This window comes from Schistocerca serialis, chromosome 5, assembly GCF_023864345.2.
Source record: "Schistocerca serialis cubense isolate TAMUIC-IGC-003099 chromosome 5, iqSchSeri2.2, whole genome shotgun sequence".
Lineage (NCBI taxonomy): Eukaryota > Metazoa > Arthropoda > Insecta > Orthoptera > Acrididae > Schistocerca > Schistocerca serialis.
The window spans coordinates 483,667,328-483,692,269 of record NC_064642.1 but is presented as its reverse complement, the minus strand read 5'-3'; the positions used below and the strand labels follow the sequence as shown (position 1 = coordinate 483,692,269).

At 38.5% G+C, this 24,942-nt stretch overlaps 1 protein-coding gene across 2 annotated transcripts in view; it reads left to right on the top strand.

Annotated features, from left to right (window-relative positions):
• LOC126480937 (uncharacterized) overlaps positions 1-1,272 on the top strand; it is a 55,170-nt gene extending 53,898 nt beyond the window's left edge. For both annotated transcript variants that reach the window (XM_050104352.1, XM_050104353.1), the window contains exon 3: positions 413-1,272. In XM_050104352.1, the coding sequence (XP_049960309.1) occupies positions 413-639 (227 nt within the window). In that variant the 3' untranslated portion in view covers positions 640-1,272. The remainder of the gene's footprint in view (positions 1-412) is intronic.
• Positions 1,273-24,942: the final 23,670 nt, after the last annotated feature.

Here is a 24,942-nt window from a genome sequence, read left to right as displayed (position 1 = left end):
CTACTCTTACACGGAAAGAAGCAGGGCATGCAACTATAAAAATATGTGACCAATTATGTTGTGAATTAAAGATGGTGGTTGATGATGTGTGTTTAAAAAAACAAATTGAAAGCATTTCTACTTGACAACTTCTTATATCCCAAATAGCAGAATTTCTGAATATGTACTATGTATGTGGTTGGGATATATTCATGAAATGTTGTAGTAGATTAAGACTAAAAAGATTCATGATGAGTGGCATACAGCCATCATTTCACACTGAATTTTTTTTTAAAAAAAAAAGGAAAGAAGAGAAAAAAAACCAAACCAGTCAGTGACCTCATACAATGATTTCCATGTGCTTTTTAATGCGCTTTCAGATATTTCTTTACTCAGAAAGCTACTTTCATATGGTACTATTTTGTTTTCATAGATATTATACACGGTGACGCGAAGTTGTTATTGCGAAGATGTATACCAGAAACGTCTGAGGAGCCGAATCCCTGTGAAGCTGTTTCCAGAGAGAATCCACAAAACACTATTATATACTGTGGCACGTGCCAAGGTGATCTCTGCAACAACAGTAATCGCTTTGCAGTAACTTTCCTGCTGTTGTTGCTTCCTTGCTTTATCAGTCTCATCCTTTCACACACTCATTAAAATTGTTTGTACTTCAGGCTAATACTAACATGTTAGAAACACCTGTTCATTGTTGTACAGTCATTTACACATAAAACTACATCAATTACGTGAGTTTAGCGCGAGATGGCCGTGTAAAGTGAGCCTGTATGAGAATCTTTTATTGAAATTGTTAACTATTCAAGTTGTAAGAAACTGCTGCTTGATTATGTCTCAGTGATATGTTTCCATTGTCTTATTACTTGTTATGTTCACATTCTCTCTGAATGTACCACTGCTAATATTCCTACCTAGCATAACTTTTCGATGATGATTGTAATACTTGTACCTTACTTGTAATCCACTGTGTAAGTTCTTGTTTGTGGGATATTTAGTACCAATTCGTAAAGTGTAAGTAGGTTTTTTGCATTTCAATTAGAACTTAGCTGAATGTCAGTTTAGAACATATCTCCTTACCCCAACGATGTCACTGTCGTTGAAACTTTTTTTCTGTTTTGCAAGACATGAAAATTTATGTTCATGGTGAAATTGTAGAAGTTTTATAAATTGCAACTCTAATATCGATTTGTACCATAGCAATTAAATTATGATAAATTGTACTATAACTATTGTAATGTAAGCATATATAAATCTGTAAATAAATTTTTGATAAAACTTCATAGAATACCCATTACCATGCTAGTGGAGAAGAAGAGAGACGTCATGGTGGCAGCTCTAATGTTATCCTGTGCCTGAACATACTCTAATTCACAAATCAGCATGCCAAACTCAATTTTTAATGAAAATCCTACATTAATTAATGACTTGCAGTTCTTGAGTAAACTGTAACTACATTAAGTTGCTGTCATTCAGTACGTGGTGATGTAGCCAATCAAAGCAAGAGACCTATCTCTCTACTAATTGTGCATCTGAGATTAGTTATAAAACTGTGGCCTAAGTAAAAGAGCCAGGCCAAGAAAATGTTTACTGGCTGTGCCACCCTAAAAACAAAGATGTCATTCAATAACAAACCATCCAACTCTCCTTCACTCATCCAGTTTCATGGAGAACATGAAGAAGAACCGTCAGGGGCGTGGATAGAATGAAGATTAACTTTAACCCTTGACTGGACGAGTGTTTGGAATGACATTTATGCATGATGGCCGCATCTACATCTACACGGATACTCTGCAAATCACATTTAAGAGCCTAGCAGAGGGTTCATCGAACCATCTTCACAATTTTTCTTTATTATTCCAATCGCGTACAGCACGCGGAAAAAACGAACACCTTTATCTTTCCCTGTGAGCTCTGATTTCCCTTATTTGTGTTAATAATGTCCACCTAAAATCATGTATCATTTCAGTGATACCCTCTCCCCTATTTCGCGATAATACAAACCGTGCTGTACTCCTTTTAACCTTCTCGGTGTACTCCGTCGATCCTATCCGGTAAGGATCTCACATAACAGGGCAGGAGATGGACTGTCCCCAATTCTTTTGAACCTGGTTTCAGATAAAATAGTAAAAACAGGGGAAAACACATCGGGAAAACAGAGGCATAGAAGGTATACACATGGGACAAAGAAATAAATCTGAAGTAATATCTTTATCCTTTGCGGATGATATATCACTGATAACTGAAAACTGAAGAGACACAACTGTTATACTTGATCTATTACACGAAACTGTTGAAAAGACTGGGCTAAAAATATCTTATGAGAAAGCCGAATATGTATGATACAACGACAATAGAGAAAAATTTATGAAAACCAATTATAAAAAAACTAAAAGAGTTGAGAAATTTAAATACCAGAAAATGGACCCACGCCAACGGACTGGAAAATACAACGAATAAAGAGTAAACAACTTTGAATTCGCATATAAATTAACACAGAAGTACTACAATAAGAAATCAACATCAATCCAAGCAAGGATTAGACATTATAATCGATTTATTAGGACAGAAACAACATATGGATCAGAGTGCCTAACATTGAATAAGAAAGGCAGACTAGAAAAAAAGAGAGGAAAATACTAAGAAAAATGCTATGTCCTGAGAGAAAAATAAAAATATAAGGATTAAAAAGAGAATATATAAAAATACAGAAATATCACAAACACAGTGAGGAAGATATGGTTAAAATTGTATGGACATTTAAAAAGAAAGGAAGATGAGCAGATTACAAAGAAAATTTTTGATTGGATTAACAAACTGAAGAAATCTCTAGGGTGGATACAAGCACTGAAGAAAGACACAAACAAAGTAGGTGTTACAGGAGAAATAATACGTGACAAGAATCACTTCAGGCTACTAACAGAAAACATAATGTATGAAGAAGATAAGCCAAAACATCGACCAAAGAGATTGCGGTTATAGAGAAAATGAAGAAGTACTAGGAAGAAAGGAAGAAAAAGGAACACTACGTCCAGTCTTAAGTTGTATGCGGCCCACAGCTGACCAAATTCATCAACAAAAAAAAAGCAGGTCGATGTGAAGTGACAAGTGGGATGCTTTCTCGATTCAAAGAACTTTACCAACAGCCGTATATTCTGGGTTATTTTATTTTATATATCAAATGCTACCAGTTTCGGCAACTCAATAGTATCATCTTCAGGCCACATATGCTATTTTCGTATTAACAAGCTTATCATCTGGTGCCATAAAACTGGAACCGTAAATCTGACCCATTATGCAAGTGATTCATATGGTACCATACGATAAGCTTTGTAACGTTCTTTATTAATATCTAAGTGTAACGTTCTTTAAAAAATAAATCTGTTATCCAAATTTACTGTGTGACGTGTTGTTGAGCAAATGGTGTGTTTAATCAGTTTTACTGTAATCCAAACAAAAATTAAACAACTTAATCTGAGAAACCAGTATGTAATGCTTATAATGAAATCAATCACTCTGAAATTTACTCAGTCTCTGGAGCAGTGAGTTCTATGATCCTGTGAAATAAACTGATTCCCTATGCAAATAAACAATGAACTACATTTATCTTTGATATTGAGTCACAACACATAAAATCTTGGTATTCTGTTCTCTCCACAGTGGGCATACAAAATATTTAATCTTTGCTCAGTGACGTGCAATGCCGGCTGTAAAATAGCCTCATACAAATAATGTCAGTAGATTAGTTGATAAATGAATAACCTTGCAAATTTAGAGTGATAATTTTGAGTCTTGGCTTAGCACTGGGTAATGCTGCCTGCATTGCAACTGTTACAAACATAAATACTTTTCTGTTTATGGCACATTACTATTTTACTGACTCTGATTGAGAAATCTTTTCTTTAAAAAAATACTCATCGGGTTTAAACAAATACGACATGGAAGAGGATGAGGTAATGATAACAGGATATGCTAAGACCAAATGATTCAGTTCAAAAATTGTATTCAAAATGAAGTTTCTCCTTAACAGAATCTAACATGAATCATTTTACATTAACTTCAAAATCAGTGAACTTCTCAACTGTTCTACAGTTCTCACTTACTGATGTAATTAAACACACTTGGATTGTTACATGACAAAGTCTAACATCATTCAACAAAACAGATTCCAAAATTTAACTTGTCTGTATCAGGATTACAAAACACACAAAATTACAAATCAGGCATACCTAATCAATCTATACATTAAATCTGATGGAAGATACTTGGTTCCTACATTCAAGGGATGGTACTATTATAATTAGCAAAATCCACATTGCACTGCTACATACTTCAAACTAAATATACAAAAACTGTATCACGCTGCATCCATACGCCAATAGCTAAATTCTCACAGCTAGCCACCTGCTTAAAGTCTTACATCCTACTTTTAACAGAGTGCAATGGCAACTGCTCCTGTTACTGTGCTTCTCTCGCCCCTACTTACTATCGATTCTGCCACTCAGGCAACATCCTTGGTTCAGTGGTGTCAAAGATACAATCTCTTCTACATGTGATAGCCATTTCATGTCATTTTTCATGAAGTTATATTACAAAATTGGGCTCCACATATAAATGGATCCCTCACATAACCTTCCAGCAAGGTTTGTTAAATTTGCCATATGGTTTGGATGTTCAATGGATACCAAATATAGGGCAAATTATTTTTTTACATCAGAACTTACAATCTGAATAATTGGTATTATACACTCATTAGAATATAATCCTGAAGACAGTACAAATCATTGAGCTGTCATGCAAGCTGGTGCTCTGGTGCATGAGTAGCAAATGTAAACTCTGATCATTCCTATACAAAATGTTCTAAAATAATTTTGCTAGAAGATGCATAACATTAGTAATACTAAGAGTAAAGTATATCCCTAATTGTCAAGAAAATAATGGGAAAATCGTTAAGGAAAGGTTGTTGCATGATTGAAGCTTATAACTATGAAGACGTGGCTGCATTATAAAGTACAACTCTTTGCAGTATCACATCTGAGCATTAGCCGTAGTAGGTTGGTCCAGTGTCCAAAAATAGCTAAACAACTCACCATAGTCTCATTCCAGTACAAAAGTACAGTTGGTACCTGGCACCATATTTATAAACACCCAAAGTTGGTTGCTCTCCGTATTCTCAGTACATCAATATTGTGATAGTCATCATCATCACTACATTTGAAATTGAAGATTCTTCATCCATCCATATCCTGCATAGTCATATTGAAGTATGAATGCTGATATCCAATAGCTGAAATGCCATGAGTATAGGGAGGAAATTGGATGATGGAAGGTGTGAAGCAGTAAGACAGGTAAGGTAGAGGAACATATCCTAATAAATGGAGCAAAAGGTCTATATAAGTTCTAAATCAGCCTACACTGAGTTTTACAACATGAAAACTTCTAATAACTGTGAAAACAGTGAACAGTAAAGATGCAGTATCGTAATAAAATCATGAACTGGAGTAAGCTGTAGTGCTGTACATTAAAACACGTCAATATTTTACAGTATAATGAGAAGTGTGGCAACACTCTGCCTGTAAGTATAATAATTCACAAGAAATGTGGCATCAGTCTGTCTGTTAGTATATCAGTACTAACACACATGCTAAATAAACAAGACATAAAGATTTAAGCAAACAAGGCAAGGCAATATTAATGGTAATGGATAATCCTTCATAATGACCTACAGTGGCCTATATACCTATCATAATGCGAATAGCAGTGGTTAGGTATATTAGAAAAATAGTGAGATGATCACAAGCTCATTTTACATAGTAAACATCCTGACAAAATATTTAAGAAGGTAATAAGAAATACGCATGATATGGCTCCATGTGGCCATTATATAAAGTGTACATATTAATGGAAGGTCATAGGCTGGCTACAAGTGGCCGTTACAGAGTATGCATGAGTACATAGCTACCTAAATTTATAGCGTAAATTTAAAGTTCCCAGCACCCAATGTCCATTTGACATAAATGCTTACACAATCTCCTCTTGAAGTGTCATAAAAATTAGAATGTTGGCTCTCGCTGGTCTTGTTTATGCAATATTGTGACATAATTATTTAAGAAAACCTAACAGTAAAATTATGAATAGAATGGCTCCAGGTGGCCTTCTACTTAGAATACATGCACATCTTAATAACTAAAATAACTATAGAGAAAATATCAATCAGAAGCTCCATGTAGCCTTCCTACACATATAAATGATGATCCCAATAGCTATAAAATGACTGGGGCTCCTAGTGCCTTAGTTCATGAAATACACGCTAATCTTAATATCTAAAACAGTTGAACAGAAAATGTCAATCAGAGGTGCCAAGTTGCTTTCCTACTTACATAAAGCTGATCTTAGTGGCTATAAAATGTTACAGACATCAGTTTGGGGCTCAAAGTGGCCAAGTTTTACAAAGATATAATTGCTGACCTTAATAACAAAAAAGTGACAAAATCTTCTTTGAGGCACACAGTGTCCTGGTTTTACATTAAATAAATTCTGATTGCTAACGCGACAGAAAACATTTTTCTGGCTCAAGGTGGCCTAGTTTTACACAGCATAAATATCAATGCTTAGAAAGTATGATAAAATTTCTTTTACCTATAACTTTATATGGCACTCAGAGACCTATGCATAATTCATAATAAGAATACGTAAGTCGAGATGGCCTTTACAAGAACAAATGCATAAAGAGCAGTATTATATAAAAGTATTGCTCTGTATGGCCTGTATGAGTACATATTAGACAAATAGAATCATAGAATCAAGGAATGGTACCATGTGAGTAAAGACACAATATTTATTGGTTGTGTAACACCCTTGGGGAGTCATAAAACTATGTATGAAATGACCTATATCTCTAACAATGTGCATATTTATAGGAAAGGATATGGGAATGCTTGGTAAGGGCAGTGCACTTTATCTGTAAAGAAAATGATAACAGTCAATCGTCATTCGTCTTGAGTCAAGAACCACTGTGACCAAATCAAAGAAAAAATGTGGTTATAGTATAAGTAAGCAAAAAGACAGGGGTACAAGATGCAGTATACCTTAGTGACTAGATAAATGTAACATATTCCAAGAAATCAAGAGTTAAATATACGAAGATGAGGGTGAATGGCAGAAATAGTGGAACCTGTAAATGTGATTATTAATCTCGAAACAGAAAAAGGTAGTCATGCATGCTAACATAAGAAGGCAGTATCATAACCAATCTCATAAGTAATGGTGAACAAAAATTTTTTAGGTGTAAAGCTTCTGTGACAGTTTCCCACACTCACCTCCAATTATGTGGCACAACGTAAGATAGATTTTTTTAGAAAGGACACAACATACACAAAATATATGTTAACATCACAGAATAACATTATAGAAAAATCATAAATATCAATATAATCCTCATTACTGGAGTGCAGCTCATGGCGTGAACACTCATTTCACATCAACATTCCATCATTACTCAAAAAAATTATTGCAGCTCAGAGCATGAACACTTATCTAACAATACTCTTATACCTAACACAACATGCAGAGGAAAAATATTCTTAATCCTAAATCTTTATAGGCAGTCTGTCTAATTTACCTAGTACACTAACAGGAAAATGTTTATAAAGACCTTCCAGGAAACAGGTTGAGAAGTGTCAATGGTGTTTAATTCCATATAAGCTGCTTATGTCGTGCTTTCTATGTGCTGCATTTCCTGCACTTTCACGTGCTCTATTTACGAGCATGATGTCTCATTTTAATACAATGAGACTTGGTACATTGCTTCTCCAAAATATACAAAATGGATGAGTACGTATTACGGACATGAGTTACAGGGTACATTGCTTTCTTAAATCTACATAGGTGAAAGCCGGTAAACTAGTGACATCATCAAGTACAAGAGAAATAGCAAATTAGAGCACAAGACTGAGCATAATTGAAACATGACAACATTATAAATTACAGGGAATGACTAATCTAACAAAAATGTAATAATAATTCATCAGGCAATAACATAAATGTAAGTAATAGTACTATCTTGCCTAGGGTGTGCAATAATGGCAAAGTGAAGTAGCATAGCATCATTAAAATAGCACATTTCATAGTATCAGTAAAGACAAATAGCATCAGAAATAAATGAACATAAGATATAGAGGCTATATACAAAAAGAACACAAATTCGTATTATATACAGTGTTTGAGTTACAGTTTGCAGTGGTCAGACCACCCAAGAAATGTGATCTGCTGGACTCATGTCAAAATAAATGTTGTCTCTTTCAGTTGTTGCTTTCATGCACACCTGTATGAAAACAGAAAAATGTGCAAGGCCGATACTTACGGTAAGAGAACAGATCTGCAAGATTCTCCCTACCTGGCTCGTCGCCACCTAACAAAATGCTGAATATTCAAGGAATCATGAAGACAAGATACCAACAGAATTTGTAAAAGCATGGGAAATTCATCAGGTAAAAAGATCTGTGTTGCATCATATTATTATGTACACTCATATGTAAATCAGAATAAGCACATATAAAAGCTGGCAATGTAAATACGTACATCTGTAAAAAAAAATTCGGTAGTTAGCAGAGTTCCTGGAAAATAGGAACAAAGATTTATACAAAGCTACAAGGTGTGGTGTGTGATCAACAAAATTCTATCTAGCTACGTGAAATAAAATAAAGGAGAAATTATTGTGCTTGGCGTTGCTGATGTGATGACTGCCTCACGATATACTCGTTCAATGTGAACCACATTGGGATGGAGAATATTACGTATCCTAAAAGGTCCAGAATATAAAAGTTTTCCTCTGTTGGATTGGTAGTGAGTGCGTACCAACACACTCTGGCCTATGCGAAATTCCTGGAGGTTACTCACTTGTTTTTGTTGACATTTGCGGCTTTGTGCTGTCCGCTTTATATTATTAAGTGTTATGTCTATAATTTCATCGTGACGTTATCTTCTTGTAGAGGGAAAACAAACAATTCCACGAATTTTGCTAGGTGGATTTATATTTTTCAACACAAGATGAGGCGAAAGCTTGATACAGTCGTTTGGTTTTGAATTGATGACGTCCTGAAAATCTGAAATGTGCTTGTCCCAATCAATATATTTTTTGTGACAATGAATACGACAAAGTTTTCCAATCTCTTTCATGATGAGCACTGAAGGGTTGGAAGAAGCATGGTTTCTGGAGATAAAAATGGGTGTAATATTTCTCGCTTGCAATGTGCGTTTTCATATTACTGATTGAAATTGCGGTCCATTGTCGGAGATTACCTTATGAACATGTCCAACACGAGCAAAATAATGTTTAGTAAAAGCTTTAGAAACAGTTGTAGCAGTGGCTTTTCATAACGAAGTGAAAGATACAAATTTCGAAGTTAGTTCTACAGCAACGAAAATGTGACAGAAATCTTCATTAGTTTGTGGAATACGCTTTTCCATGTTTGTGAAATAACAGTTATGTCGTTGTACTAAAAATTATTTGCGAGCAACATAATGGGCGTAACTCAAGTGTGTATACCAGATTAATTTATTGACTAGTTCTTCAAGTATGCAGAGAGTCCAATTATCGCTGTCAGGGCGAGCGTGGCGAAACAAAATATTATTGTGCGCGGTGTAGTAATTTCTGATCGTTGCCTGGCTCTTGTCACGCCACAGAAGTTTGGTTTCTCTCCAGACGTCTTCTTTGCTCTGCTCTCTGGAGATGTCTTTTAACGATGCTGAAATAAAATTTTCGAAAGCTACCTGTTTAATATAGAGAAAGTTGAAAATAGACAGAAATTAGTGGCGATTTCTTGCTGGTTACTGCACAGTGAGCGAGAAAGTGCATTTGCTACAGCATTCTGGGTCCATGCGATGTGGCCAATAGTAAAATCAAATTCCTGTAAATAAAGTTTCCAACGACTGAGTCTGTCATGTGTGAATTTAGCTGATAAAAGAAATTGAATAGCTCTGTGATCTGTGTATACTGTTGTGTGTCTGCCATGTAGAAAGTGACGAAATTTCGTGAAAGCCGAAACAACATATAATTTTTCGAGTTCGGTTATAGAATAATTTTTTTCAGCCGATATGAGGATGTGACCAGCAAACGCGATGTTCTTTTTAACATTTGTACCATTTTCCTCTTTTTCTTGTAATACATGGACACCAAGAGCAGTTTTGGAGCTGTCTGTAGCAATCGAACAATTCTTTGGCGGGTCAGGATGTGACAGAAGGGTGGCGTTAAGTAAGATACACATCTAGGGGTATCTATAGCAGAGTGGTGTATGAAACAGCGAAAAAAAATGATCAAACCGAGGAAGCTGCGAAGTTGATTTTTGGTAGACGGAATTGTAATGTCACGGACGGCTTGTAGTTTGTCGGGATCGGGCGTAATGCCGTCAGCCGAAATTACGTGACCTATAAATTTATTGAAAGTCTTGCCAAAATGAGATTTACTGAGGTTCACGTTAATACCTTCTGTAAGAAAAGTTTGCAATAGCATGCGAACAACAGAATTATGTTCCGGCCAAGATCGTTCAGCAATTAGAATGTCGTCAATGTTAAGTGGTGACCCTGTCCTTTAATTCATTTGGAAGAACAGTATTCATCGCACGGATGAAAGCAGCGGACCTAATTGTTAAACCAAAAGGCAATTTACAAAATTGATAGCAGTTAGCGAAACAAAGGAAAGATGTGTATTTTCTGCAATTAGGATGCAGTTGGATTTTCCAGAATCCAAATTTTAGGTCCAGACTAGAATAGATTGATGTTCCATGAAATTTTTGTTAGAGCTCTTCCAGCGTTTGCGAACGATCGGTTTCAGTAGCGATGATTCCGTTGATCTGACGTGAATCCAACACAAGACGAAGTGAGCCATCTTTCTTTTTAACAACGTGTAGAGTGTTAATACACTGACTAATGGCTGGTTCAATGGTACCTTGGTCTAACGTAGTCTTAAGTTCTTGCTTCACTTGATCTCTGTAGGTAAACGGAAAGGAATAATGTTTTGCCTTGAATGTATCATGCGGTTGTGCTTGAAATTCGTAAACAAAACAGGACATAGTTCCTGGTACATTGTTAAATTCTTCAGAGTGCTGTAAAAGAATATCCTGCAACTGTCGGAGTTCTTCGTCGTTCGAAGCTTTACATTCAATAACCTTACTGTTGATCGTCTGCACAATATCATAATCTACTTCCTCAGTGATATTGTTACTTTGGAAATACGTGTCTCTAAAGAGTGTTGTATGCCAATTAGTACTTTTAGATGATGAAATGACCTCTACTCTGTTAATGTCTTGCTCCTCAGCTGACAAAGTATTCTGAAAAGTGACAGTTGTTGCGTATCGGATTTCAGTATAAGCAATGACTTCTAAAAGTTGATAACAGCGTCATGTTCGACAAGGAAATCCATACCAAGGATGACGTCGGTTGTTAAGAGAGGAACGATCCAGAAATTACCGTGATATGTGTGATCAGCAAGTATAAAAGACAGGTGGGTTTGCAGAGTCACATCTACTCCATTGTTAGAGATTGCGCCTCGAACTTTCATTTTACTGAGTGGAAAAGTGGGACAGGTACTGTCGCCGTTACATGTTTGAAATGCTGTTTCATTTACCACTGTTACTGGTGAACCAGAGTCTATCACTGCAGAAAATAAATACAAACCAATTTTAATTTCAATAACCGGATAAAAAATATTCTTTGGGATTGGTGTCTCTCTTGTAATAATGTGTCCCTAATATCGTCGAAGGTTATGACGTTTTGCTGAACACTATTATGAGTAGAAGAATCGCATTGCACTTTTCCCAATGGAACATTGTCGGTAGATTTTAGTCATGCATTACTATTGGACTGATTAGTGGCAGAAGATTGCTGTGATGGGTGAGTTATATGTACTGTACGGGTGTTTTGGTCTGCAGAATGCCGCGGTGGATGGAAACGAACATTAGGTTCATTAAGAATATGCTGAGACTGCTGGGGCTGATTGTGATGAAGGTTGCTGTTGCCAAAATTACGATTGAACTGGTGATTATTCCCTTCATGCTTGTGGTGAAAATTTCTTTGCTGTTGATAGTTTCGATGTGACTGTGACCATTGGTTTTTGTGGGTAGCGGTTGCGTAAAATTTCTGGACTGGGCTGTAGTGGTGAAGCTGGGCGGTGGCACATTGTCCTTCGGTTGGGCTTGTCGACTATATTGTTGTTGGATAGTTCCAAATGTATGATGAGATAAAAGATATTATTCAGATAGTGAAAGAAGACGAAAATTTAATAGTCATGGGTGACTGGAATTCGATAGTAGGAAAAGGAAGAGAAGGAAACGTAGTAGGTGAATATGGAATGGGGTTAAGGAATGAAAGAGGAAGCCGCCTGGTAGAATTTTTCACGGAGCATTACTTAATCATAGCTAACACTTGGTTTAAGAATCATAAAAGAAGGTTGTATACATGGAAGAAGCCTGGAGATACTGACAGGTTTCAGATAGATTATATAATGGTAAGTCAGAGATTTAGGAACCAGGTTTTAAATTGTAAGACATTTCCAGGGGCATATGTGGACTCTGACCACAATCTATTGGTTATGAACTGTAGATTAAAACTGAAGAAACTGCAAAAAGGTGGGAATTTAAGGAGATGGGACCTGGATAAACTGAAAGAACCAGAGGTTGTACAGAGTTTCAGGGAGAGCATTAGCGAACGATTAACAAGAATGGGGAAAAGAAATACAGCAGAAGAAGAATGGGTAGCTTTGAGAGATGAAACAGTGAAAGCAGCAGAGGATCGAGTAGGTAAAAAGACGAGGGCTAATAGAAATCCTTGGGTAACAGAAGAAATATTGAATTTAATTGAGGAATGGAGAAAATACAAAAATGCAGTAAATGAAGCAGGCAAAAAGGAATACAAACGTCTCAAATATGAGATCGACAGGAAGTGCAAAATGGCTAAGCAGCGTTGGCTAGAGGACAAATGTAAGGATGTAGAAGCATGTATCACTGCCTACAGGAAATTTAAAGAGGCCTTCGGAGAAAAAAGAACCACTTGCATCAGTATCAAGAGCTCAGATGGAAACCCAGTTCTAAGGAAAGAAGGGAAAGCCGAAAGGTGGAAGGAGTATATAGAGGGTCTATACAAGGGCGATGTTCTTGAGGACAATATTATGGAAATAGAAGAAGATGAAATGGGAGATATGACACTGCGTGAAGAGTTTCACAGAGCACTGAAAGACCTAAGTCGAAACAGGGCCCTGGGAGTAGACAACATTCCATTAGTACTACTGATTGCCTTGGGAGAGCCAGCCATGACAAAACTCTACCATCTGGTGAGCAAGATGTATGAGACAGGCGAAATACCCTCAGACTTCAAGAAGCATATAATAATTCCAATCCCAAAGAAAGCAGGTGCTGACAGATGTGAAAATTACCGAAGTGTCAGTTTAATAACCCACGGCTGCAAAATACTAAGACGAATTCTTTACAGAAGAATGGAAAAACTGGTAGGAGCCGACCTTGTGGAAGATCAGTTTGGATTCCGTAGAAATGTTGGAACACGTGAGGCAATACTGACCCTACGACTTATCTTAGAGAATAGATTAAGGGAAGGCGAAGCTACGTTTATAGCATTTGTAGACTTAGAGAAAGCTTTAAACAGTGTTGATTGGAATACTCTCTTTCAAATTCTATAGGTGGCAGGGGTAAAATACAGGGAGCGAAAGGCCATTTACAATTTGTACAGAAACCAAATGGCAGTTATAAGAGCCGAGGGACATGAAAGGGAAGCAGTGGTTGGGAAGGGAGTGAGACAGGGTTGTAGCCTATTCCCGTTATTATTTGATTTGTATATTGAGCAAGCAGTAAAGGAAACAAAAGAAAAATTCGGAGTAGGTATTAAAATCCATGGAGAAGTAATAAAAACTTTGAGATTCGCCGATGACACTGTAATTCTGTCGGAGACAGCAAAGAACCTGTAAGAGCAGCTGAACGGAATGGACAGTGTCTTGAAAGGGGGGTATAAGATGAACGTCAACAAAAGCAAAACGAGGATAATAGAATGTAGTCGAATTAAATCGGGTGGTGCTACAGGAATTAGATTAGGAAATGAGACGCTTAGAGTAGTAAATCAGTTTTGCTATCTGGCGAGCAAAATAACTCATGATGGTCGAAGTAGAGAGGATATAAAATGTAGACTGGCCATGGAAAGGAAAGTGTTTCTGAAGAAGAGCTATTTGTTAACATCGAGTATAGATTTAAGTGTCGGGAAGTCGTTTCTGAAAGTATTTGTAGCCATGTATGGAAGTGAAACGTGGACGATAAATAGTTTAGACAAGAAGAGAATAGAAGCTTTCGAAATGTGGTGCTACGGAAGGTGGCTGAAGATTTCATGGGTAGATCACATAACTAATGAGGAGGTATTGAATAGAATTGGAGAGAAGAGAAATTTGTGGCACAACTTGACTAGAAGAAGGGATCGGTAGTAGGACATATTCTGCGGCGTCAAGGGATCACCAATTTAGTATTGGAGAGCAGCGTGTAGGGTAAAAATAACAGAGGGAGACCAAGAGATGAAGACACTAAACAGATTCAGAACGATGTAGGTTGCAGTAGGCACTGGCAGATGAAGAAGCTTGCACAGGATAGAGTGGCATGGAGAGCTGCATCAAACCAGTCTCAGGACTGAAGAGCACAACAACAACAACATTTCCAAGCTGCTGCGGCTACGGCAAGAATTGCGGCAGGAAACTGTGATTGTTGGTGTCGAAACTCTGATATAGTTGCTGCTGCTGAATACACTGGTTATCAGAATGTTGTCTCTTGTTAGCATGTCCATGAAAATCGTTATCGGTACCAAATCTTTTATTTATTTTGCTATGGAATGGACGGGATTGCTCGTTGTAAAAGTTCTTATTGTCCAAAGAGTAGTCCGATTGTTGAATTTCTAATAAGTCCCTGTTGAATTTCTAAAATAAGTCCCTGAAAACTGAAATGCTTTCCTTTTGCTGTCCGGTGAGAAGGGAAATTCGTAATGATCGTGGATGTTTTGAGATACTATGCGGTTCGGTCAGGTACTGGTTTTGTTGAACCATATATTCAAAAAAGTGGGTGATAGTTTGAAAACTGGAGTGTTCAAAATTGGGTAAACCAATTAGCTGGTCTTTAATGTCTCGTTGAATCGTTTCCGACCAATAAACAGCATTTTGATAGTCTTAGACGGAGTGACGTTGCCTTGCTATGGGTCTCATATGCATCGAAGGTTGTCCCTCTAAAAAGCTACAGATTAATCCGAGCTTGTGTGTCACTGGCCAGTTCGGCGGCAGCAAAAATGAAAATTGCTGCACCCAATCAAGGGGATGCAGATCTGTGCGGTTATTTCTAAATACCTTGAATTTTTTTACAGATAGGAAATGATTATAGTCGAAACCCTCGTGTTGTAGATTTTGAGAGGGTTCGGCGGCGTTAAAAAAACTGATTGTGAGATGACCGACTTGTATAAAAGTTATGCACTCTTCGTAGTCTGCTCGTATGATTGTGAGGCTGAAAAGTAGGTGACTATTGCTGTGGCACGTTTGTTTGAAACTGATAACGTGGAGAAAATATTCTGACAAAGTCTGCTTCCTGATGTAAACTGTTAACTTTCGTATGTAGTGAACTGTTATGTGCAACAAGCTGGTTTAATCTTTGCTGCATGTACTGATATTCTTGAGATTCTGTGAACGGAATGGGAGCTGTGGCGTCTGATCTACTTTCGTTTCGATTTTCAAGTGTTTCTAATCTTGCCGATAGATCATCACATCTTTCCGTGAGCGTAAGAATGTGCGTGGAATTATTTGAATCCTAAGCGTCGACCTGCTTCTGTAGTTTGGGTGCAGTTTTGTTCATCTTTTTAAAATTTGCTTTATTGCATTAACGTCATCTCTCAAGGATTTGGTGCTGTCTGCGCACTGCCTGGCTAGCGCTTCAATTTTATCACAAAAACGTTTTTCACTGCCCTTAATATCTGTACCTACCTGTTTGAACAGGTTATCCGTCATTTCTGTGTACGATATAAGCTCGTCACGTATTGTGGAAAATTGTTCGTTGAGCTAATCAGATTTATTGTTCTGTTTAACCATGAAGCATCGCTTCCGTATTCTTTTCAGTTGATTCGTCGGGTGTTACCTGTGTTGTGTTATGTGGTGTGGAGACATCATTAACAAGCATAGACGTCTCGTTTGTAGCATTATCTGCACGATTACCGTTAGTAAAATCTGACAGGTTTTTGAGAACAGACTTACCACTACTGTCCACTATTGTTTCCTCTGACATACTGTTAGCAATCTGATTAATTGTGTGAAAAATAGGTAACTCACTGATCTCATTCAGTAAACAATCAAATTTTGAATTGTGCACATCAGCCATGTGCAGATCAGCGGCGTCTGCAATACCGGAATTTAGCGTTTAATTACTAGTCAAATTACTGTGTGAAATTATAGTGTCAGGAAAATGTACATTATTTTTGGAAACGGAACACTCGTTTTCTCTGGTACTTTGCAACTGTTGCACCGCAGAATAGTCACTATCATTCTCAACATTGCCAACATTGTTGTCAAAAATCATAGAAGCGTCCATTTCGGCATCTTTAATTATGAGATTACGAGCCGGAAATTGACAGTTTTGCGCGGCATCGTATATGAAATACAGGGAACAAAGCCAAAGACAAAAATTATTGTAGGGGAGAGCGAGGCATGTTGAGACAAATTTTAGATTTTATTTTTTACATTTTTTGTTTTAATTGGGAAAATCATGATATTATACTTCAATTAGTTGTGCACTTTTCTATGGTATTGACTCTTTGATTAACCACATATATCTCCCAAAATTAAAATATTTGCTTAATGCTGCAAAGTGTATCAATGTTCCCCATAGGGGGGCAAGTTGATACTAGCGAGAGGCAAGTTGATATAAATGTATAAATAATAAGCTAATTGACATTAAGGTAGCAAATAATCACTCAATAGATAATCGAAAACATTTATTAAGCAGAATATAGTACAAAGGTAACGTAAGACATATTATTAACTAATCTGAAACACACAGATCATGAGATTGTGTCCATAACCTACTCAGAATCACTGATTACAAAGTCAGATGTACAGTGAATACAAATGTACATCTTACAGTCTTTACCAGATTCTATATGGGCCCATTCTTTTCAAGACATGCACTGTATCCAGTCCTGACCTGGCTTGGATTCGGAAAATGGCTCCAAACATATGAGACACAAGGCGTCGTTCTCTTTCTCAGACTCTGATGCAACCTTCATTTTATTCTTTGGGATGCATCTCTTTTTCTTCATCTTGTTCTTCTCCTTATTCTGACTCTCTATCACTTTAAAAAGCCTTTTTTTGGCGTTTTCTGACTTGGCTATCATTTTAGCTTACTTTTCTTTGGCTTCCTCTTCCAGTCTCTCCTTTACTGGTGTGCTAGTAAGGATAGCGGATTTTAAAGGTTTCTTCCCTTTTTTGATATTTTTTCGCTCTCCGGATTTAGGGTAGGGGCTGATGTCTTGAGGTCTTCCAGTGAATACACCTAGAGAAACATCTTTACTTGTAGATGGAACTGCAGTTGTAGTCTCAGTTCGGTTCACTTTGGACTGTAGACCATCAGCGTTGCTTGTCCCAGCCTGAGAAGTCTTGACAGTGCTGTCTTGTGAAGTCGTCTCTCTATACGTGACTGCGCTGGACAAGAAGTCATCATCAGTAAACACTTCTCTGTTGTATGGCGCGATTCCTGTTGCTTGAAATCCAGATATAATATTTGTAGGATTTATTGCTCTAGGTAGTGCCATCTTTACTATGCCAGGAATGTCGTAGATTGTTACAGTTTTCCCTGGATTGTTGATCATCCAGTCGTCGACTGAAGCGAAGTAAAATTTCTTGAAAGGACCATAAACTGACCTGTCAAGCGGTTGCAGGCGGTGGGAAGTGTGCGGGGGAAACGACAACATGACGATACCATTTTCTTTGCAGAAGTTGAGCACTTCAATAGATAAATGTGATTCATGGTTATCCAAAACCAACAAGGATTGATTGCCCTTGGTAGATCTTACGTGGCCGTGAAAATGTTTAATGAACTTCAAAAACGATTCAGATGTGATCCATCCGGATGGGTAGGAAGTTCCAATACATCCTGGTGGTCCGTTAATGATGAAGTGATCCTTGAAGAATACTCTTGGAAGTACGAACATCGGAGGAACTGAGTTGCCGATGGCACTGACAGCCAATACCATAGTGACAGTCTGCCCCCTTCCCGCTGACGTAGCTTTCCCTACTTGGCGTACTCCTTTCTGAGCAACGATTTTGTTTGGTCTCTGAACTGTTTGCACACCGGCCTCGTCGACATTCCAAGTATCCTTAGGTTCAAATTTCTATTTATCTAAAGTACTCTTCAAATTGTCAAAAAATAGATCAACATTGGCTTTATTAAAACTGGTAGCGCGACTAAGGCTCGTAGCCTCAGGCTCCCTGATTGACAGTCTGTTCATAAATAAGCTAAACCAGTCCTTTGTAGCCATTTTATGGTTAATCCATGAATCAGGCAATGTAATGATATTCCTATTAGCTACAGCAAGTTCGTAAGCTAAAACATTGATGTTTTGTGGTGTAAGTCCGTAGTAGATTTTAGAAGAGTTGAGATTCTAATTGGTCTGGAAAAATTTGTCTTGCTTTGGCATACCCCATTGTTACCGTTTGACCTTGCTATTCATCTTTTTTTCTTTCAAATCTAAATAATGTCATTTTGTCGATCTCGAAGGCTACAGCTGCTTCCCGTAAAGACATGGTTTTGGTCTTGACTGCTTTATAGGCTTTTTCAAAGCTCTCATTCGGACTTTCCCTCGATCTGTCTTCCTGGTGTAATTCCGCACCATGTTTCTGTAAGAAAAGACAAAACTCTAATTGTTACAATATTGGGGTACGTTGATACACTGTATCAATTTGCCTCAGCTACGCGTATCAACTTGCCCCATTGAATAAGTGTCTCTTAAGTCAAACTTAAGCCTCTAAAATATAAAGTCTAGAAAGATGAAACTATCATGAAATTCTTACCAAGAAACAGGCGTTTAACAGTGCCAACAGTGAACTTTCTGAAGAATATCCTCTTGCTGGTACGCCAACTCAAACACACTAGCCAACAATTACTTTCTACTCATGAAAACACAATTTAAACAATAAAAACGCGTAGAGTACTCTGTCGACAGCTGGACGCCGTGTGCACTGCGTCGCGATAAACAACAGCCTCTACTCACTCATGTCCGCCCTGCGCATGTGTATTAGCTCACAGTCCCATCTGTATCAACTTGCCCAAGTATCAATTTGCCCCACTCTCCCCTAAAATGAAATCAATGGAAAACAAGGCAGAGCATAAAAATGCGGATGAACTGTGCATAAAATTTTGTACAAGTTAGTAAATTAAGTTGCGCCATGGAAATCTAATTACTTTTAATTACAATTATCGCTACAGAGTGGTTGAAATAACAGAAAATATATATCTGACTGCTTTAATATCAAAGAACTCACAAAGCGAACTACTTGTCAGGGCTGTCACAAAGTGTAACGTTCTTTAAAATATATATTTGTGTTATCCAAATTTATTTTGTGATGTGTTGTTGAGCAAATGGCGTGCTTAATCAATTTTACTGTAATCCACAGAAAACTTACACAACTTAATCTGGAAAACCAGTCTGTAGCGCCCATAATGAAATCAATCCCTCTGAAATTTACTGTCTCGTGACCACCGAGTTCTACGATTAAGGGTTGCACCTCTTAGTACAGGGAAGGGGTTCTACAAAATCGATAAAGAGTTAAACACAGGATGCAGCAACTTGTTGGGCGGGTGTTCAGTTTACATTCACTCATTAACCGAATGGCGAATATCCTACAACGGAGGCCGCGTGAGGTGAGTATGTGCCTTCGCCAAGGTTTTGTAAAGACCTAAATGCCCACCCACCACAGAATTACGGAAATGATTAAAGCGGGAGGGAACTAACTCAATAGGGAGACAAATCCTTGGCTTATCGAATTCACCTACTTTTTTACACAAAGTCCAGTCCTTTAACAAATACTTAGGAACACACTGTCAAGACAACAATTGCCTTCCAGTGAGTCCTGTCTGACGTTAAGACTGCCAAACAATTGCGGTACTTCGGCTAACACACCACACACAATATCATGAGGGTCCCCAGTTTCACGTTCGGTTCCTGGATCCTCCTCTTCAAACGTGCGACTAAGCGCATCTTCCCTACTTAGGAACACACTGTCAAGACAACAATTGCCTTCCAGTGAGTCCTGTCTGACGTTAAGACTGCCAAACAATTGCGGTACTTCGGCTAACTCACCACACACAATATCATGAGGGTCCCCAGTTTCACGTTCGGTTCCTGGATCCTCCTCTTCAAACGTGCGACTAAGCGCATCTTCCCACCTGGTTGTCGGAGCCTTTAATGTGGCATATCTTGAAACAGGAGGCTGATATGCAGACAGTCTATCTCGCAATCCTACCAGTTTTCCTGCTTCTAGCCAAAACTCAGCTCAAAGCTTGATTGTCGGCTTCTAAATTCTCTATGTTGAAGATAAAATTTCAAGAGCGAAAGAAAAGGTTAAGCACTCAGACTCATACACCAAATATCTAAGTTGGGAACCCATCAGTCTCCTCCAGGCAAAAGCTAAAGGACGTCTTTCATCCAGACTCTCCTGGAGAAGAACCGCGGCGACCCTAGCCTTCGAAGCATCAGTCTGGACAATAAACTTCTTGACGAAATCAGGCGCAGCCAACACCGGAGGATTAGCGATAGGGATCTTCATAGCCTCACACGCACGCTGCTAACTTTCCCTCCATACAAAGCTCTCTCCCTACCTGCGCGAATTATTAAGAGAAGCTGCAGATTGTGCAAAACTGGGAATAAATTTACGAAATTAACTAGCCATTCCAATAATCCTGACCAACACACTTATTACCACTAGATGGAGGAAATGTTTTCCAGATCGATTGTTATTTCCTGGTCGATACTGATGCCATCACCTGAAACGAGGTGATCCAAAAAATGAGATCTGGCGCCTGCCGCCTGGCGAGGGTGATCCATGACGGCTTCACTATTAACGAAGCAGAATGAAATCTGGACAACACCCGAACAAGGTTAGAAAGGTGGTCCTCGAACAAACGACCGTAAACAACAACATCATCAAAGTAGCTGCAAACACACGCAAATTTCAAATCCCGCAAGACACGATCCAATAAAGGAGAAAGAACAGGGGTTACAGTTGCCACCCCGAACGGCACTTTATTAAACTCATACAGATTCCAGTCCACGCAAAAGGCAGTGACATGCTTAGATTCTTCGGTCAAGGGAATCTGGTAGTAGGCTTGACTCAAGTCGAGCTCTGTGAAGCAACAATCCCAAGAAAACCAAGCAAAACAGTTGTGGAGATCATGCAAGGGGACTGATTCCTAAGTGACCTGCTTGCTTGAAACCCTGTAAGTAAATACCGGCCTATAGTCCTGTCCCTGCGCCTTATGGACAAGGAATATTCGTGAAGCATATGATGAAGTGGAAGGACTAATTTCCCGTTTCTGCAACATAACTGATCTTCTGCCTCAAAATTACCATATTATGCGACGAAAGACGATAAGGGGCCTATGCAACTCGAACATCATCAACTAGATGAATATTACATTTAATCAAATATTATCATGATGAATCTTTGAACGATTTTTCACGTTTGAATAAAACTTACTTTTCAGGAGTATTTTTTGCAATTAAAAAAAATTAAAAGGATTTAATAGGGGAAAAAATGAACGCCGCTATTTAAAAATGGAGTAGGAAATATATTTCACTTTTTTTACGTGGTTTGGCTAGGCATCGAAGTTTAAAAAGTGTTCCAGTGTACAAGGCTGTTCTCTATTGTTCCTTCTCAGTATCGGAAAGTGAATATGTGATGAAAATCTCAAAGGCTGTGCCTACTATGTACAAGATACTAGAATTATTCTCATTATGTTCCTCCTCAGTCGCATTATTCCGTACTAGAAGTGCAGATCAGCAATGATACTGCCAGAAACATAAAAAACAGTGGAATTTAACTCTTGCAACTATAGTGCCCATATGGCTAGATATCCATTAGTCAACTACGCACTCATCAAAACTTCTAGACATCAGTGGTCTGTACAGACATTGGTTACTCAACCAAATAAATAGGCATGAAATATCACAATTTACCAAATGAAAGCTAAGACTTCTGATCAGTAGTGGAACAAAGGGGTTGTGAGGACAAATAAATTTACATGTTGGCCGCTGGGTCCCCCCTCCCTCTTGATGTCACACGCCCCCTCACCCCCTCTCGAAATGACAAGAAATTATTTTGGTGGGAAATAGTTCAATTGGACTATCTTCAATTGGGCTCCCTCCACTAATCTAACTCCCCACCGCTCCTCCACACTTTGACAGCAACCTCCCCCATCCACCGCCTCCCCCACTTGTGGATTAGTGGGAAAAGACTAAGTCTGTGCTGAGCTACAGGAGAGGAATGACGTAGTGTATTTATATATTTTGGTGATGTTATCCTGCTGGTGAAATGTCCTCCAAATTCTAGCACCTCCCACCCACACATTCTGCCACCCCACACCCGCCACTTTTTCCGATTATGCGTATCTATGTTCGTCTCTAAGTTTAAAGAGAGACTGCCCTAAGCAACAATACTGTCACTAAAGTGTGCTCAAAACTGTCCTACAACCAGCCACCACTTTCTGCCACCCACCGCTTCCCAGTTTTCGAATTTAAGGTGCTGATTTGGAGACACTGTGAGAGAGAAAAAAATTTCAGTGTCCTACAGATACTGTAGTGCTCACCACTTTTCTGAACCCTTGAGTGAGCTTAGTTTATTTTCGCTGCTGGAGTTAGGGATGTTAAGGCACTTATTTTACTCACTTTCTGAAGCAATATTCTACAATGGCAAACCCAACTGGTGGCTAAGCACACTTGGGGAAATGAAACTAATTACATATCTAAAAGTTGGTGGTGTATTTCAAAACCCACAGCAGATAATAAAAAAAAAAAAAAAAAAAAAAAGACACACAGCAGATCTGATGTATAAGATTCTCACAGAATTCGAAACACTGTCTTGCAGGTGAGAAAAATGGCTGGAGTTTTCCATGAATTTTCGATTTCCTACAACTGTTGGTGTGCAGATGGTCTAAAGCCATGACAGGTGGGGGACAACATTCCACCTGTCCGAACCAGAGGAGACTGGTCTACCTGGACTTGTCTGTGAACACTTAAAGAATACGTGACCATCTGATGTCACTGAACTTTCTGTAGGTGCCTCGTTCTGCCCCCTCTTGTTCAAAGCAGTCTGTAGAGACACCTATGCCCCAACAAAGAACGTCTTTTGACTCACTGATCACAGAACTTCAAGTGAATGGAGAATCCTGATTGGTTCGTACTGAATTTACTCACTGCAGCTGGTGTGGAAGCACTATCCAATACTTTCTGCAGATAGACAAATAACGAGAATTTCAGGGGAAAATTATTTTCGTACACATCGAAAAAAAGCATACTGCAATCATATTGCACTTACAGTTATGCCCTGCAAAAGTGGTTTAAAGATCATGAAATACGGGAACCATGGTCAAAGACATTTAGTCAATTACATCGCTCTGCTACTGTCGGGGAAAGCTTGAATTTCTTGGCATGAAACCAATCTCCAACCAGCTGTATAACCACAAACGATTGTACCACCATACCATACCACTGTAGTAAACGCAGTTCATATCGTGCACCATACATAATTATCTCTTCTGCAGCATCCATATAGCTATCAACCTCCACACATTCATACGTACACCTCAAAGACACATTCCGTGGATCCAGAAAACAGAAGCATGTGCACCATATGGGGTATGGTAGCAGTGCTAGGCATCCCCCGCGAGGCTGAATGATCGTCCACTGTAACCAACAGTCACAAGGCACGTGTTGGCCTGGTAAGCGATTGGGGCGGCCTCTGCAGACATCGATCACTCTCCGAACTGGTGTACAAATCATGACTATTACTTTGGCTCAAAGGCGTCCACTAACGGTACTATTTCCGGTCGAGTCTGCTTACTGTCATGGTTTCTGCAACGAGTTGCGAACTTCTACAAACTCTGGGATTATGCGAATATTTTCTTTCTGTGATCTGTTAATTTGAAATGATTCGTCAATCGCGAATTAATAACAGGATCTCGAAGCTGATATCAACTGCAGTATCCGATTTTACAGCAAAAATGACGATATTTGTGACACCACTACGCTGAAATCATTGTGTTGCATACGAAAATTTCCAGAATTTCATGGGTTTTCAATGGTTTCCTGGAATATCATAGCATTTACGTTGCTGTTAGGTGAATAACAGTCCAGATTAACCACCCGCCATAATGGATCTTCTCAAATACAGACTTAAAAATAGGAGAATAATAGCAACACAAGCGATTGCTGAGAGTGCCCAAGATCTTCTGAATATTAGTTCTGTATTCACCCACCCAGAGGGCAACATCGCTAGGTCAACTGCACCCTAGTGGCCTTCCTGACTGGTTTGTGAGCCTCAGTGGCCGTTCGCGGATTAAGCCAAAAATGTACATTCGTTCCGGCCACTGGCTGCCTCCGCCATGTGCTAAGACACTAAGTTTAGTCGTCTGCAGGCGTCCTAGAAAACCAGCCACATATTTAACAATGTAATTACAATTAAACATTATGATTGCATAGTCAATCTGCTGATATTTGACAACGAGCGAGGTATTGGAAATACATCCTCACGACGACTATTACTCTGGAAATATCAATTTCCCACGTAAATCTATATGCTTCTTACGTCTGGACATAACTTTTTCAAGTAAAATCTTTCATATCTCTACAGCTCGACGTGCGTTGATATCACAATTTCCA